We start from the raw sequence: 18718 nt of genomic DNA, 5'->3' as shown, positions 1-18718 counted from the left end.
GCAGTGATTAGTATTCTAGAAGGAAACATCTTCCAAACACTAGGTGGAAAAATTGTTACTAACAATCTGATGATATTATTTTCTCACTATGTCTTCCCTTGTGTGAAAACTGCTTCTATCTTTTTCCATGATTCCATGATAGGCATGTAGGATAATGTTGCTGAGGTATGGAAAAGTGTTCAGAGTTAGTATGCCTATTAGCCTTTGCCACAAAAACTATGTGGAAACAGATATCTAGAAGTTCAGCCATGGTGTCTTATCCTTTCACAAGGAAGAATATCCTGTTGTGTGAATAATGAATGCTTTTCTCTCCAGTGGTCAACTCCAGGCCCACTACAGTTTGTTGAAAAGAGAAATTTGTATATATAACATACGGAAAGGCTGAATTCTGACCTGTTCAAGGTCTATTCTCCCCTAAATTGCAATCCTGGTGGACTTGGGAATTATGTGGCTAAAGGAAGGAATATTCAGCCATTTATATTCTCTAAGTGGCTGCTAGCCTCAACCACCTGGTATGGAGGGGCTACAACTTCAGGATGCAGCATCAGAGGGCATGCATGCTTCTAGCCATGATTTCAGTAACAATGGCTTCTAGCATTTGGCTGCATGTTCAGATGTATTGGAAAGTACTCAGAAACTGGGTATACCTCTGAAGAAACTTTCTCTTGACGACTTGTGCCTGCTTTTAGATAAAAAGCAATCTTGAAGCTGGTCACCAGTGGCTTACGCCTGTAATCCTAGTTACTCAGGAGGCTGAAATCTCAGGATCACAGTTCAAAGCCATGAAAGTCCATAGGACTGTTATCTCCAGTTAACCACCAGAAAACTGGAAGTGGTGCTGTGGCTTAACTAGTAGAGCTTTAGACTTAAGACAGCGCCCAGGTCTAGGGGGGAAACAAAAAAGCAATGCTGTAGTCATTCATGGGAAAAATGACCTGACTAGCATGAGGAAAGCAGAATATTAGATGACTTACCAGTCATATTTTACAGCTTATTTCTGTGAAGTAGGACCAGGACCTATAGGCCAGTTAATGAAATCTGAAGTACTGTGGCTTACCAGGCACACAGATGCTACCTGTCTAGCTTTCTGGCAGTCAGGTTCCTGGAAATTGACAGCTTAAGTGAGGTCTGGGAGACTTCAGGGCAACAATATAATTTGGATACTCAGACTCTGTGCAGGTCCCCACAATCTCAGTTTTGAAATAAGAGATTTGTTTTGGGAGGAAATATTAATGTCAGTGCTGCAAAATGTATGTTAAGTGAAGTAAGTGAAGCCCAGCAAAACAAAAGGTCATGCTTCCCTTATATATGGAAGCTAGATTTAGCTTATAAACTTATAGGTAAATAAATATATTGGGAGATATATAAGTATATACAAATGTATATACTGACTGACATACAGTAGATTCTAAGGACAACTCAAATAATGTAATTCTTTAGAAAGGCAACGTCGAAATTCAACAAAATAAACACCAGGAAGTGGATTCCTGAAAGGAATTGTGATGGAATCTAGGTGGAAGGGATAGACAAAGAAGAGGACTATGCAGTCAAGAATTCAGTGTGTATTCTACAAAAGTAAGACAAAAAAAGGGAAGGGCTGGGCAGAGAAGAGATTGAGAGTGCTCAAAGGTGACATTGATCAAGATGCACTGTATTTAAAACTGCTCTGTAAATGGCAACTTCTTTGTACAGCTACTTAAAGATAATTAAAAAATAAAATTAAAAAAGAAAAACAACTGAAGAATCTGGCAGACTAGCCTATGCTGTGTGAAAATGAATCAGGACACAAGCTGTGGAAGCTTTCCAGTCTCTACTCTCCACAGTTGCCTTCATTCCCTCTAGCCTAGTGCAGGCTGCATGGCATTTTGAAAGACCCAGCTAGGTCCTTCATGGCATGACAATTTGGGAGCTCTTGTTTACATAGCTCTTCTGCTTTGCTTGACCCTGGAAGTAAAGAAAGTCTCAGGGTGGCCAACATTGGATTTGGCTAAGGAGAGCTAAGTCAATCAGAAACATAGAGAATAAGGAAGGTGCTAACACTGGCAAGGAGAAATATGTCTTCAGCAATAGTCACCAAAGGTATCTAATTATTCAGAAAAGAAACTAAGTTAAGCTTCACCTCACATGATAAAGCCCAGGTAGTGGCTCTTAATTACTGGATACAGAGACATGCATTGTGTGAATGATCAGTTATAACAATAACTGAGAGAAAGACTCCAGGTTGTGTTACTCTAACTCATTCTGTATTTTGAGCGTATGGGTATTGGATAAAGGAAAATTTCCAGGGATTCACAATGAGCATATTCTCTATGGGCTCATAGGACAGTGTTCTCATGGGTACTGTTATGGAAATCACTGGAGAAAATCTATTTCAAAAGGTCGTGGAAAATTGAGATTCCTAAAGAGATTAAAAAGAATATATTTTGGTCACAGAATCAATTTGAAAAGCCACTATATTACTCATAGTAGTCATTATCTCAAAGAAATTTGTTTCAATCTGACCACCTTAAACTATAAACTACAGCAATAAAAAATTCAAAATGAGATCCAGAATAACCCCTGATATTTCAAATAATTTGTTTATCATGTGTTTTACAATAGTAAGGTAAATAGAAAGCTAAGAAGAGAAGACTTATATTGCGGATTCTCAAGAAATATTTGTTGAAAGAACATATAGAAGAGCAAAGGACAGAAATTTCATTTACATTATTCTTTCTTTTGTTTGAGACAAGTTCTCAGAATGTAGACCAAGGTGTCCTTAAACTTGGAACCTTCCTATCTCTTTCCCTCCTGTGCATTTACAATTGAAGGCATGTGCCACCATGCAGTGATTAATAACGCAAACACAGGTCCTTCAACATAGTTTCTGTGTATCTCTCTCTCTTTTTTTTTAAAGAGCGTTTACAGTTACATAAGTCAGGTAAGGATTGCTTTTCTTTTTGGACAATGCCACCCTTTTCCTTGCTCTCTTCTCAGTTTTTTCCTTTCATCCCACCCAAAATGTACATGGTTCATTTTCAACATAGTGTCTACTGCTTGTCCCTCTGTATCTGCACCTCCTCTAACTCTTCCAAAGACAAAAACAAACAGCACAAAAGGAAAGAAAACAAAAACAGTTAAAAAAATAAGAGAGAAAAACCCTTGTTTTCATTTCCTGGAATTTATTTTGATAAATATTATTTTGTATGATCAGAGGAATTTCTCTCTCTTGTTTTTTTTTTTTTGCCAGTCCTGAGGCTTGAACTCAAGGCCCAGGGACTGTCCTTGGACTATCCTTGGACTTTCTCAAGTCTAGAGCTCTACCACTTGAGCCACAGCACCATTTCCGGCTTTTTCTATGTATGAGGTACTGAAGAATTGAAGCCAGGTCTTCATGGATGCTAGGCAAGCACTCTACCACTAGACCAAACTGTTGGCCACAGTATTTTTTTTATATATTCCTTAATTACAGATATTCCTTTATAATTTTAATCTAAGTCTCCACAAGTATACAATAAAAGGGCCTTCATAATCAGGCAGCCCTTACTAAATGACTCTCCTGTAATCCTGTTCATGGGTGAATTTTTTAATTGTCCTTTCCTACATTTAAATACACAAATATGTATCATTGTGTTACAGTCAGCCATATTTTTACACAACAATATGTGTAGTACATTTGCAGCTTTGGAGTAGTTAGCTCCATGTTTAACCTCCATGTGTACTCTGCTGTGCCATCTCTGCTGGTACTGGCTTAATGAGGACATCATCTCACAACACAATCCTCATAAATCATTTTTTTGTGGTAAGTAATTAACAAAATGATAGATTAGCAAATAATAGAGTAGATCTAACGAAGACTTAGATGTGGTAAGTTTTTCATTTTTGTTTTTTGTTTTAGTTTGAAGTGAGAACCTTCATATTTGCAGGAAATTCACATTTCTATTAAATCCAGGTTTCTAGCCCTGAAGGTAGTCAATACTTTAAATTATCACATTTCTTACAACATTAGAGACGTTTCCTTATATGTCCCTCTTTATATCTACTGTAAAAATAAAAGTGGAAAAAATCACAATAATTAAAGTTAAAAATTCAATGAAGTGACAGCCAAAAGAGAAATCAGCATATTAGAAAGAGATAAAGAGGAATTTAATCAACTTAAAATAGGTTACAGCAAACACAAGACAGAAAACGAAAATGATAGAAAATTCAGATCATACATAAGACATCTAATGCAAAATGAAGGAGATATTATATATCTACAACTGAAGTTCTAGGAGTGAAAGAAGTGGAACAGCAGTATTGTGTGTGTGTGTGTGTGTGTGTGTGTGCATTCGCGCATGCGTAGGTGATTCCATGTGTATGTTTATGACATTCTTTTTCTGGTCTCTACATTCTTCATTATTCTTCATTAATTTACCTTAAAATGGTATCAGTCTGTCATATAACAACAAAAGATTGTGTCGGTAGTTTGAAGGTCTAATGGTCATCAATGCATAGCAACTTTCTCTTAGCTGTCCAGAACCCCTCTTCACAGAATCTAAAACTGGATCAGTACGCAGTGCAGCGTCGACTGGAACCCAGGACCCTTTCTCTCTCACAGCTAGTCGTCTTTAATAACCTGCTTCTTAATGAATGTAGTGCTTTGAAATAAAAAAAAAAAAAACAAGCAAACATGTCTTTCCCTCATTTCCCGTGACCATAAATTCAGACTCTTCATTATTTATGGTGTTTCCAGGAGATCGATGCATAAAAGTGAGGGAAAGGATACACATTCAGAATTGCACGCTTTATTATGAGACGAGAAATGAGTCTTGCCCAAATGTTCTCCTTTGACAATAACTTTTTTGGTTGTTTTTCTTTTGCCCTCGTTCATATTTTTCATCCTCTTCCATAGGCATTTCCCGGGCAGACTTTATGACTGAAAAACTAGTCCTATAAGTTCCTCCAGAGGCTTCATCACCAACCGCGTACTGGGACCACTCACTACACTGTTGTCCAAAATTAAACATCTGGGCTCCTAACGAATACAGAAAGAACGACAGCCCTCCGTCTGTCTCCCACCCCCAGATTTCCTCCTACACACGCTGAGAAGGTATGGATGCGAATTAGCATCTGTTCCGAGTGACTCCTGACCACTGGGTGATGGTGATGGTGGTGGTGGTGGGGTCTTGCCACACAAAGGGGGAGCGCGGGGCGTGGGGAGGTTGGAAGCCCCTGGAGCCTGGCTACAGGAGAAGCCCGTTTCAGCAGTTTGCGGGGTGCGGTGTGGGGGACGCAGGGCAGGCTAAACTTGGAAATTGAATGCCACCCAAATTGCAGCCTGGGCCCCAGAGCTGCTGGGAGAGGAGGAACTGAGTGCGTGCGCCAGCGGGGTGCTTACGTCGCCGTGATCCGGGCTGGGATAATTAGAGGGGGCTTGGGCTGCGTCGAGTCCTGTTTTAGCAGCAGCAGCGGCAGCAGCAGCAGCCAGGGAACTCGCAGCCGCAGCCCGAGGGGCGCGCAGAACTCGGGAGCCCCGGAGCGCACGGGGGAGAGAGATCGAGAGAGAGGAAGAGAGAGAGGAAGAGAGAGCGAGGCCGCGCCCACCGCCCGCGCTGGGGGCGCACAAAGGCCGGGGCGGCTGCTTCCCCTGGCCTTTTCCATCCCGGCGTTCGGGTCCTCTCCCTCCCTTCCTTCTCCTCTCTCCATAGGCGACAATGGCCGGGCCCCGGCGAGGACCTGGGACCGCGGGGAGCCCAGCCCGGTTGGTGCCCCAGCCTGGCAGTGAGCTCAGCGCACCAGGTTGCTGATCAGAGGAGGATGTGGGCCCGGCTGTCCCCCAGCAAGTCTTCGGCTCCCGGCGCCCCCGCCGCCGCCGGTTCTCTCGGCTCGACCAGCTGATGCTGCTGTCGCCCCCCGCCCCCCGCCGCCTCCACCACCGACACCACCGCCAAAGCCTGGGCTGATGGATGCCAGGGAATGCCGCATTGCTTAGCGTCCCCGCCTCCGGGTTTGCTGGTAGGACCAGGCTGCTCTTTCTTTTTGCTTGCTTTAGGGTGTCTAGAAAAGAGACAGGCATGGAAAAAATAATACGTTTGTCATTCTCCACAACTCCCTCCACCCCCTCCCTCTCTCTGTCCCTCTCCCTCTCTCTCTTGATATCTACATCCCCAGAGAGCCACCCACCCATCCCCACCCTTGCCCCCTCCCTGACACATGTCACTGGACATAAAGAGCTAGAGCAAGGCAGAAGTTGGGGGTGGGGGGTGGGGTGCCCACATGGGTGCCCCAAACCTTGCTGATGCCTTATGAGATCATGGTGTCTCTAAGAGGGGTGAAGGGAAGGTAGCCGTCTGCAAAAATCTTCCCTAATCGTATTGATAACCATAAGCAAAATCCTACAAAGGTATCTTTTAAAAATAGCATCTGTGAATAAGGAGGCACACAGAAGAAGGGAGAGAGAAGAGAGAGGGGGAGAGAGAGAAGAAGCTTATTCTACTCCCCTCCCTCCCTTCATCCCCCCCCCCCTCTTCTTTCTGGCAGAGATGCTCTCTCCCCGCCCTGGAGCTCAGCGGTGAAGAGCCACCTTATTATTAATCAGAATTCTTCTCCGTGTCCCTGGCAGGCGCATCGCATCCTTCAGCTAGGGACGGCGGCAGAACCCCAGTGCTGGGGCTGAGATGTGCGTGGGGGTTGTTTCTGTGACATCTTGGAAGATAGGAAAAGAGGACAGAACCAAGATCAGAGGCAGCCGGGCTAGGTAAGCTTAGGAGTGTTTTGTATGAAGAGAGAAAAAGGACCAGAAGAGACCAGGCTTCTTGGACTGACTGACCAGAGATTCGCATCGATTTAAAGGAAAGAGAAGAGGGAGCGAACCTGGGCGCTGGTTTTGAGGAGGTTGGGGTAGAAGTTTATCCCCCCACAGTGGAGCTCTGGGAAAGCACGAGCAACAGGATACTCCATTGGATGTGAAGACGGGCCATTTTCTATAAAGGGACAGGGAGCAGGCAGAAGGAGAGCTGGGGCTAGAAGGTGGCTTGGCACGGCCAGGGGTGCAGTAGGACAGACAGTCCAGACCAGGGGAAGGCTCGCCAGAATAGAACAATGACTCATTTACAAGCTGGTCTCTCTCCTGAGACCCTGGAGAAAGCTCGCCTGGAACTCAATGAGAACCCAGACACCCTGCACCAGGACATTCAGGAGGTGAGAGATATGGTCATTACCAGGCCGGACATTGGCTTTCTACGCACCGATGATGCGTTCATCTTACGCTTCTTGCGCGCCCGCAAGTTTCATCACTTCGAGGCCTTCCGACTCTTGGCCCAGTACTTTGAGTACAGGCAGCAGAACCTGGACATGTTCAAAAGCTTCAAGGCCACTGATCCAGGCATCAAGCAGGCGCTGAAGGACGGATTTCCTGGGGGCCTGGCCAATCTGGACCATTATGGAAGGAAGATTCTAGTCCTTTTTGCTGCCAATTGGGACCAGAGCAGGTAAATCTGGAATGTAAACTTGTGTTAGCCATATATATATATATATATATATATATATACATATACACACACACATATATATACATACACACACATATATATACATTTATATATAGTGCGTATATACACACATATACCTATAATTAATATAGATACACATATATAGTACATATCATACACATCTATAATATCCAATACATGCATATGTATTCCAGGCTTTGTTTTCAATAGTGCCATAATTTGTGATTTTGATGATTTGTGATTTTTTTTTCTTTTCAATTGATTTGGTTTGGACAAACTAGAAGTTGGAACTGAGAAGTGAACTGGACCTCTGGAAGAAGGTAGTCTGTATTTGTACTTGAAAAAAAAAATAAAAGCTCTCCCATCTCACCTAGTAGTTTTTTCCTGTAGCTTTAAGGGCTTCCCACATCCATTATTAGGCTGACATTAAACAAAAAAGGACTTCTTAACTTCTAAATAAAGGTGCACAGTTTTTCACCTCCTGAGGAAGTTTTCTGGTGTGGTGGAATATGTAAGGAATGGAGATAACTTTTCTACTTTCTCTGAAAGAAATCATTAACATAGGCTCTTGATCTTCATCATCATCACCACCAGCTCCATCACCACCTCCATCACTCTCCTTAATCCCCCTGCCTCCCCTTCTTCCCTCTTCTCCCCCCCCCCACTCCTCTTTCCATCTTTACTCCTGGTATTTTGACTTCTTAGAATAACCTAGTGCTGGGCCAAGGATATGTAGTTTTATAGCTTGGGAACTTTTCTGCTTGGCTCTGTGTGGATGATACACGTCACTTCAGGGAGAAGGAAGAGTGGTACCTTCTGTCGCCTAGCATGCCTAGCGACACTGAAAATGAAGGCTGATGGATATGCTTGTTCTACACCTGTCACTAATCTAAAGAGTGTGTTTTCTGTCTGATGTGATTTTTCATCTTCTGGAAGGAAGTAGGAACCCTTCAGATAGATCAGCTGAGAGGCTTTTAGGTTCATTTGCTGTTTAGTAGAGGAGAAATTATTTTCTCACTTTGTCTACATTATTCCAAGAACAATCTAGCCGATGGCAGTTCTACTTCCTCAATCAGAATTATTTTCTGAGGATGAAAGACATAAGAAATTATATAAGGCTCTTGGGGAAGAGAGGTTCAATTACGTCAAAATTAAATACACTTCATGAATCTTAAATGAATACTAGCAAGCTGAGAATCCTAAGAACTAGTTGCCAAACATCAGAGTTCTCTAAATGGTAACTTTGGCTGCATCTGGTTCAAACTAATGCTGGAGAAATCAGAAGTGATTTTTACAGATCCTGAGAAACCTCCCCAGACAGGCTTCTGGTTTTAGGATGTTATACAATGAATTAAAATCTTAGTTTCCTTCTTTTGATTGGTCACCTTGCCCCACTAATTCTAGGTAGAGAACTGTGATTTTTTAACATAAATATGTAGATAAATTACCACCTTTTTGTTGTTAAGAAACTCATGGAAAAAAATTAACTATTGGGAAGAATGGCATTTCCTTAGGAAAAATTTTTAAAAATCAGTTCAAATGACTGACCACAAGTTGTGTTTAAAATGCTTCCCCCATCTGAGAAGTATATTGCAGAGTCATGTGCTGATGGTTCTTTATATCAAAAATTGAAAATAATATTGGGTAAAGAATCTTTATTCCAGATAGTTTAGAACGATAACACATGTTATCTACGACATACAACTTATGTAAAAGATGGGTTATTATGACTCAAAGCACAGTTATACATCTTTGGCATTATGACAACAAAACCTCCTGTACCATTGATACATAGTTAATAAAAAGCCTGTACCATTGATGCTAGTAAAAAGAGTAATATAGACACAGGTATTACTGATAAAGCATCTAATAAAGAAATCTATAGTAAGGGTAGTTATTGAACAGTTTATAGAATTAATTTGTATAAAACACAAAATTATAAATATTAAAATATTGCAATGTAAGATAGGAAGTGAGAATTCAGGTCCTACAGATATATCTTGTCATGACCTATAAGCTAATAACTGGATGTTCTTTCTGTGGTAGTAAAGAAACAATTAAAATCAAGATACTGTGGTACATGGGTACATAAGGTGAAAATGCATATAAGTGATTCAGAGAGTGTTCAAATATCAGTTATTTCTTCCTTTCATATGTCAACTGTATAGTTCCTTACCTCTATCCCCATATTCTAGGTTCACATACATCAAATGATAAGGAGCACTGGATAAACACTTTTAGTACATTGGCATCCTATGTTACCTGCACATTTATCATGTGTGCATAAGAGTCCCTGTAGTTCCGTAATCTCTCGAAAGTGCTTGTGCATTATCTACCCTTCTCAGAGAGAATCCCCTGTTCCACTGCATAATCACAGGGCTTTTAATCTGAGTCCTACAGAAATCTCTGCCACCTTCCTACACAATTGATATCTTGCCATTATTGCTGTGACATATTATGCTCTCTGTCATGTTTTCCTACTCTTCCTCTCTTGTTGTCAAGTCTGATGAGCCAACCTGCATCCCCCAGTCCAAATACAGTCTCTGGAGAAAAGTGAATGTTTGAACAAAATTCTGACCACATTCTTTGACTTGAACAACTTTAATTTGCAAAGTAGTGTTGCTAGAAAAAAACAAAACAAAACAAAAGAACAATCGGTGAGTTTGAAGTGCAGATAATTACATAAGAAATTCCAAAAATGAGGTATAAGAAAATGTTCCATTTTATTTGGAATAAAATTAGATACAAATTCTGAAGCACAAAAGAAAGTCATGATTTGGGGAATTTTGATTAAAAATAAATGACAAAGTCCTCTGAAAGAATTAGTTTGTCTGATGAAAGGCATGCTATGATATTTATAGCAATACCTAAGCTAGAATAGAAATTTAATAAGAGTTTGAATTGTATTGAGAGTTATAATGTTTTGATTTTTTTGTGGTACTGAAGTTTGAACTCAGGGTCATTGTGCTTGCAAAGCAGTTTAGGTGGTCTACCACTTGCACAGTTAGAGTCTCTTTTGTCATTATTGTTTTTTGTTTTGTAACTGAAGGTATTGTTTGGATAAGTTCTTACAGTTTTGCATTTTGCCTGGACCAGCCCCAGGTATCTATATCTACCTCCATCTATGCCTCCTAAATAATTGGATTATACTTGTGTACCAACAAATTTACCTTATTCTTTGACATAGGACCACCAGGCTGGCCTTGAATTGCAATCCTCCTCATCTCCATCTCTGAAGTAAGCTAGAATTACACCCATGTACTACCACACCTGTTATGCAGTTGTTTCTTTTTAAATTCTAAGCTGAAATTTGTAGGTCATTCCTTCCAGGTTGTCTAACATAATTTCTGAAAGCAGGCGTAAGCAGCCCAAAATTATCAGTCATCTGATGAGTATGCTGCATGGCTAGAATGCTGTAGTTATGGAGGCCATCCTTCCTTCCTCACTAATTGTTAGACCACTTGACTTTGTGAATAGTGTTAGGGTAATGGGCCATGGAGCGAAAGGAGAAATTGCCCACAGTGAAAAGGAATGTTTAGAATTATAGGAGATGACAGTCTAGGTCCAAGGGCAAGAAAACAAACATTTGCCATGTTGAAATTCACTGCTACAAAAATATTGGGTGCATTCATGAGTGAAATTGTGTCACCTGAAACATAAGGATGATGTTGTATAAGAATTGGGCTCAAAGTTGTCATCCTGCTAGTAGTATTTTATTTCTCTAGGTTTCATTAGAGTTATAAAGTTTTCCCTATACTTTACTGTAGTACATAACCACTTATTTGGAATCTGGTTAATAGTAATTACAAAATAATAGCAATATAGCAGGAGTAAAAGAGATTCTTAATGCAGTGATGATTGAGAGACCACTGGTCACCTTACACTGTCTTTGGATTGTCATATGGATATTGATTGTGACTCATGGTGACAATCCAAGGAGAGAGAGAAAACAAATCAGTTAAGTTACACTGTTGTGATCCTCCAACTCTTCCTGGGATTTACCTGAAAATGCAATAGTCTGCTTTTTCCTATTTATGTGACTTTTTCATTAAAAAGGAAATATACAAATTGTAGGTATTTGTGACTTCAGTTTGAATTATGATAATGCTCTGATTTAATGAAATATTGTGGCCATTTTTCAGATTCAAAGATGGTAACAAGAGCCTAACACAGACGGTACAGATTTCCTTTATGATAGCTCTTTAGTATTTAAAAAATATAAAATAAATTAAGAATGGTTTAAGATAGTTAAAGGAAATTAACCAGATAATTAAGATGAAGTATTTATATTATGTACTATTAAAAGAAAGAGAAAAAACATTTTTATCATTTGGATTGGTTTTAAAAGAGAGCTCAGATTATTAAAATATTAAAATATCACATTACTAAAGATTCTATGTCATTAATAGCAAAGTCAGGAGTTCTTACATTCACAATACTGGAGACATTGCTAGATTATACTGTGGCTGGATTTTTAATCATGTTAAAACTAGCAATGATAAGTGCATTTCTTTTGGATTTATATCATGGCAATGCTTCCATAGTTCAAGAAAGCTCTTTTAATAATTAATCTGGGAACTTCAAAAGATTCCACATGCTACTCATAGGTTAGCAATAGGAAAATGAAGGTGGTAAAAAGAAAAATGTCACTGAGAATTGTAAGAACTTTCAGAAAAAAATAGGGCAATCTAAAAACTAGGACAATTGTGCATTACTTAGTGAAATAATTCTGAAATAATAGCAAAAGGAAACCAAAGGAACAAATAAAGAATACTAACTTTTAGTAAGGCATCTATTAGATCTAGATTGAGCATATTGTCATGTTGCAAATGTGAGTCTTGGAGAGAAGCAAGGGATTTGAGTTTACTACACTGTCCTGAAAGGATGACTCAAAAGAAATGTTTAGAAAATATTTTAAACTATGAGCCAACAGTAAACCGAAAGGTCATCATTAATAAACTGATACATTGCCTCCATTTTGGAATAAAAGATCAAACTTTAGAAATTTCATAGCTGGATGTCGTAGCTCACACCTGTAATCCTAGCTACTCAGGAGGCTGAGATCTGAGGATCACAGTTCAAAGCCATCCCGGGCACTGAAGTCCATGAGACTCTTATCCCCAATTAACCACCAGAAAACCAGAAATGTTACTGTTGCTCAAGGGGTAGAGCAGTAGCCTTGAGCTGAGGAGCTTAGGGACAACACCCAGGCCAAGAGTTCAAGCCCCATGATGTACAAAAAATAAATAAATAAATTTCAGCCAACAAAGTACATACGTTTACTTTCATAATTAGCATTATTATTGACAATGAGGTATAACATACTGCTACTATGTGTTAGATTCTTTAGACATCAAATAGCCAACTGAAAAAATTAATCTTCCATTCAAATTGGTTTAGAAAATGGACATCAGCCAGATGTTTACAAAATTAACATTTTTAGTAGCTCCTGGGGCAAGTAAGTACACCTGGTGTGTAGTTCCTACCACAGAAATTGAAATAGGTAATGAGGAAGTAAGTGACAAATATTTGAGGAGAATGTTTATCAGCTTTGGGAGTTCTGAGCATACGAGCACTGGCACGCTGTACAGGGCAGGAAAAACATTGCTTGTTTGGTTCACTTAAGTCAGTTTTAAAAATTTATTATTCGATGTCATTTATTCATTATAAACACGTTTGGCTGGCTGGTGGTGGCTCACAATCGTAATCCTTAGCTAGTCAGAAGGCTGAGAGATCTGAGGATTGTGATTTGAAGTTAGTCTAGGGAGAAAAAGTCCCTGAGACTCTTGTCTCCACTTAACAAGCAAATAAATAAAAGCTGGAATAGCATGTGTGGTTCAAGTAACAAGAGTGCTAGCCTAAAAGAAAGACAGTGAAATTATGAACTTAAACCTCAGTACTAGCACAGTAAGTAAACAATTAATTAATAAACACACTTCGCATTATATATCCTGTCAGTAAGTACTTTTGCAGTGATCATATGTCTGGTAAATGAATCAGTCATGTGGCTTAGTGTATAGTTGTCAAAGGGAAAAGAAACATAATTATATAAACAAATCAGGCCCTGATAGTTAAAAAATATCAAATTAAAGACAATTGAGACAAAAATTAAGATGGGCTGGTAGTGCTGGGACACAGATGCAATTCTATCCTTTGCCAAGTTGAGGTAGGAGAACAGGAAGTTTCCAAACAGACGAGACTATGTGATGATTTTGGTACCAGCCTGATCTACACAGTTGAAAGTTTAAGTCTGTCTTCCCTTGCTTGAATTAAAGTTAAGCAGGGAAGAGAAAAAAAACGTGTTTTATTTTTAATTTTTTTTTTTAGGCAGAGACTTTTGTTACCAGACTTGCAGAAGATTTGGCCTTGAAAAGCTGTCTCCCTGGTGTGTTTATAATTTTTTCCAGCATAAGTCTACCTTGTTTTATTTTATTTTTATTTTTGACAAGAATAGATGCTGGATATTTTGGCCTATTTTTAGAGAATCTAATTTTGTTTGTAGATATTTCATTTCTGGTGATTATGTGTTTCCTACTCACCTGTGTTACCACAGCAGTAAAATTAAATCAGGGGGAGACAGTTCATCAGTGCTCAGTGACAGAAGCCAGAACATGAACATTTCAGTTATCATTTCCCCCCAATGTTTGTAGATGAGCTGTGTTCCCTAATTACTACCATGCATGTTTTAGCATTTTCCCTTCCCAAAAGCCTTGTCCTTGGACAAGGACTAGAGCATAAGTAGTACAAAGTCATGGTGCCCTGGTGGTTTTTGCTCTTCTGTCTTCTGACGTAGTTGCTTCCACTATGAGAAATCCAAACAGCTGTTCATCGAATTCTGTTCTGGGTATGGGGAGAAGAAAGATCATAGATCTATTTGATATCAGAAATATCTGACTTGCAATATAGACTCCCCTCTTTCCTTCCATAGTGATTTATTGCAAATTCTTTAAGTTCTCCCAGACTCTATGCCCTCTGTAGAATAATGGGAACAAAGCTCATTCTTCAACTCACAATTATTTCAATATTAGAATAATACATTTGAAATTGCTTTGAAAATCATAAATGGTTACACAAATGGAGGTATTATTTTCATCACCATTCAGTAATATAAAGCACCTATGTAGGTTCATCAGTTTTAGCACTAATGATACCCTGAAGCATTAAAAATTATAATTCTTCTCCTTTGTTTCTCCCCCAAGTACCTTTCCAACTGAAAGTGCTCAGACATTAGAAAATGTGGTTTAATGAAAACTGAGGGTTGGGGCAGCCTTAATGAAAAATTTAATAATGGCTGATTGATTTAGTGACAAAGGGAAATTGGCTGTTGTGCTTCTCATCATGATCCAGGTCCCGGTGTCTCACCACTGCCCTCCCCCTCCCCCCGCCCCTTGTTGGAAAGGTTGGAAAGCAGTAGGATATGACCTGTTGTGATTTAAGTTGATCTCTGCACTTTCTGTAAGCTGTGCTACAAAGTGAGAGGTAAACTCCTATCTGGAAGAGTAAGTCTGAAAGCCTCTCTCCAAATGATATGGTTACTAGAAGGCGAAGAACCTTCCTTGGTCTTCTTCAGTAGTTTTGAAAACATATTCGGCATTCCATTCATTTCAACAACTTCATTTTTAAGAGAAAGCCGGTGTTCTCCTAGTTGCAGATGGGACGTTTCCGGTCTACAGCGCTGCTTTACAAGAGCCCTCTCCTCTCTTTCATTTACAGCAGTATTTCTGTTTGGGTGAAATAGGGAACTTGAATGAATGTAGCACAGACTTGATGGCAAAGTACAGCACTGTGACATCATTTGCAGGAAGAATTATAGCATTAACACTGTGTATCCTTGGGAGATAATTTAATTCCAGGACATATCATTGAAGATGTGCATTATTATGTTCTGAAGAGAGAAAGTGGTATTTAGCCTGTCAAACACGATTTCATACTAATCTTACAGGTTTTTATTTATACAATAAGCACAGATACTTAGAGGTCCTAAAATGAGAGCAGTCAGCTGACTGACAGATAGAGAGTTTGTTGGAGGTGGATCTAGAGGAAGGTAGAACTTAGAGAAAGGGGAAACTGACTGTTATCCTTAATAGACTGAAGAAAAAGGAGAGGAATATACTTCTTAATTGGGGGAATGGATGTGATGAATCCCTGATTTGCCAGGCTGGATTTGAGTCTATATGAGTCTTGTATGGCAGGAGGTATGGTTACGAAGAGAATGTGAAGTTTAGGTTGGATTATATTAAGTAGTGCTGTGTGTTGGCTTTTAGAGTACTTCATTTCACATTAGGTTAGGAAAGACTAGGAAATAGTTCTGAAAGGGATAAGAGGAGAGAAAGAAAAAGAGGAATGCAATCATTAGCAGGCAATAAGGCTCTTGTGCAGAGCGAAAGAAAATGGGATCTCCAAGAGTGAATATTAATTGAGCAATGAAGGCACCGGCAGAGGAATATTTCAGGAAACAAAGATTTAGTGAAGTCCTAGTATCTGCATAGTAGCTGGAAAGATGAGAATATTGCTCAAGATCTGGCATGCGGTTGGTACATTTACATTATATTGGCTTAAGAATTTGTATGGGAACTCAGTCAACAAGAAACAAAGAAGCCATAATTTGAGAGGCTTTATTGGTGAACTCTTGTCTCAAAGACCTGCGGCCCCTTCAATATACTTAACACTGTCAGAATACTGAGCCATGAAAGCAAGAAAGGAAAGAAAAAACAGAAAAAAAAATACCAACAAATCAGATTCTTGCAATGGAGAGCTGAAGTGGCATACCATGGTGATGGACGAAGAGCCAGGAGAGAGGAAACACAGGAACATGAGGCATGGGTAATGGCACCTGAGCTGATCCAGATCAGCTAAACAGTGTCAGGCTCAGGGGGTATGGTCACAGGAAACTCAAGAGTTTCTCGGGTCCAAGGTACAGGACTGACAGGTCCTGTAACCTATCATCCAAGTCCCTGCTCCCACCTGTGGGAATTCAGGCATGCCCATCACTTGCCTCTAACATGAAGACAAAAGGGCACTAGTTAAACTCAATTCTCTATCATCTACCACATGGCCAAGATGGCACTGCTTAGACACAGTGTCTTTATTTCAAAAGGATGTCTTGACTAGAGGACTCTGGGATTCCATGTGAGGAAAACTATGGAACAAAGTCAACTTCCATATTTATGTGACTGGAAAAACAAAGATCAATGAGAGTAAAATAAAATCGAGTGTTCAGGAAATAAGGAAGAGAAAAAAGACAGGGTAGCATCAGAGACCCAGTTATAATAGAGCTTCAGTAGCAATGATCTTAGCCAATAAGTTTGCAGGATCTACTCTAATCTAAATATTCTTTTTTATCCATTTTCATTTTTTTCCATATATTTTTTATTGTACTTAATAGAAGGGTCACATTATATTCACCAGATAGAAGGTGCATTACTTCACAAACATTGATACCCTTTCTCATGTCTTGGTCCCCAATTCCCTCCCTCCACCCCTACCCCCATCTTGTTTTTCCCCCTTCCTCTATCCTATTTCAAATAACCAAATATGCATATATACAATATATCAGATAACAAGGTGAAATACTGTAACAATAAGAGATAACCAAGGGAAAACAAAAGAGACGAGAGATAACATTGTACTTTAAAGACAACAATCACTCATTATATGGCTTTTTTTTCTTTATCCTGGAGGTCCTTTCATTTAGCCTCATACTATATGGCCATAAGCCTCTAGGTTTTATTCTATTGTAAATCTCTGCTAGGAGAGCCCAAGCTTTCTACTGATTATGACAAATGAGGGAAACCATTGGGCCTATGTTTCTTTGAGTTTGGCTTATTTCATCCATTTTAATTTTTTTATTTTCACAAGAATCATGTGAAGTTAAGAACACATGTTTAAAATGTATAGAGGAGGAAGAAAAGTCATATAACTTCAGCAGTCCAAGAAGTCAACGTTTAGTGTTTGCTATGAGCTATGCACTGAAATAAATATTTCAAATTGTAATCTATCAGGAAACTATTACCTCAAGTTTTTAAAGAGAAAATGGAGACTTAGAAAAGTTTAGTATCTTCTTCAAAGTGCTGAGACTAAAATGAAGATAAATATTTCCCTTTTTGTGTGTGTCTATTATAGGTCTAAGTTTTATATTGAAGAAACTGTATTTTTTTATCAGGTTTAATAAAAATGCCCCATCAGCATTCATGAGCATGCACTCTACTTTGCAAGGAAGGGTTAGATGTTTTCCTCTTAATTATACAGTGAGTCAATAGGAGCCATGATTGGTGGAGAAAATTCTCCACCAATTCTTTTTTTCATAACAGCAGCTTTGATTTTTTTCAAAACAAAGCATCCTACCTAGTTTTATATCAGTTGTAAAATGATCTGCTGGTGCTATGATTTCTCCTTACTGTGGGCTGTGCATCAGTATTTCCACGAATTCAAGTGTCAGTTAATGCTATTATGGGAGACAAAAAATCAAGGTTAAGAGCTGTAAAAATGTGCTAGTTTTAATTATGACTTTATTTCAATACTCCAGAGAAGAATAGCAATGGAGGAACTCATACAGTATGCATACAAATCCCAAACATAAGCATGGGAAATATTTTACATATGATAGTGCACCACAATTTGTAAATTACAGCAGTTGAAATAACTTAAAACAAAAGATGATAGTAGTATAAATACATATATATATATATATATATATATATATATATATATATATATATATATATATATATATTGGTTGGTCATGGGGCTTGAACTCTGGGCCTGGGTATTATCCTGAGTTCTTTAGCTCAAGGCTATCGCTCTACCACTTGAGCCACAGCAGCCACTTCTGATAGTAGTATTCTTGAAGAGATAAATTTGTAGATATCACATTCCTTTGGAAGGTATGTTTTACAGACTTTTGGCAAAAGCTTCTATTAATAATGTTCTCCTATGAAGGGGCTTGCTGAGCTGCTAATGGTATTAATATGACATGTTTGACAACAAGGCTGTAGGAATTCAGAATGGTGGTGACCTGCCCTTTGAGTGCAGCTAACTGGGTTTTTTTTTTTTGATGTTCTTTCCTCAAATAAATGTGACTTTTTTTCCAGAAGACCATTTAGTTTTCTTCTTAGAGTAAGACATTAAATTTCAAAAATTGGTTTTCTCTTGGAAGCTTTGCAAAACTGCTTTCCTTTCTTTCTGACTAGGGAATTTGCCTTATTTTGATTCCTTTAAAATAATTATACAACACACCTACACACCTA

General features: G+C 39.1%; 1 protein-coding gene across 1 annotated transcript in view; it reads left to right on the top strand.

Annotated features, from left to right (window-relative positions):
- The first annotated feature begins 7041 nt into the window (after window positions 1-7041).
- Clvs2 (clavesin 2) overlaps window positions 7042-18718 on the top strand; it is a 55759-nt gene continuing 44082 nt past the window's right edge. Inside the window, exon 1 of the mRNA XM_090338192.1 lies at window positions 7042-7451. Coding sequence (XP_090194318.1) covers window positions 7063-7451 — 389 coding nt within the window. The 5' untranslated portion in view covers window positions 7042-7062. The remainder of the gene's footprint in view (window positions 7452-18718) is intronic.

This window comes from Megascapheus bottae, chromosome 8 (genome assembly GCF_031878675.1).
Source record: "Megascapheus bottae isolate mThoBot1 chromosome 8, mThoBot2.hap1, whole genome shotgun sequence".
Taxonomy (NCBI): Eukaryota; Metazoa; Chordata; class Mammalia; order Rodentia; family Geomyidae; genus Megascapheus; species Megascapheus bottae.
The sequence above is the reverse complement of the archived record's forward strand: the minus strand, read 5'-3'. Positions and strand labels throughout refer to the sequence as shown.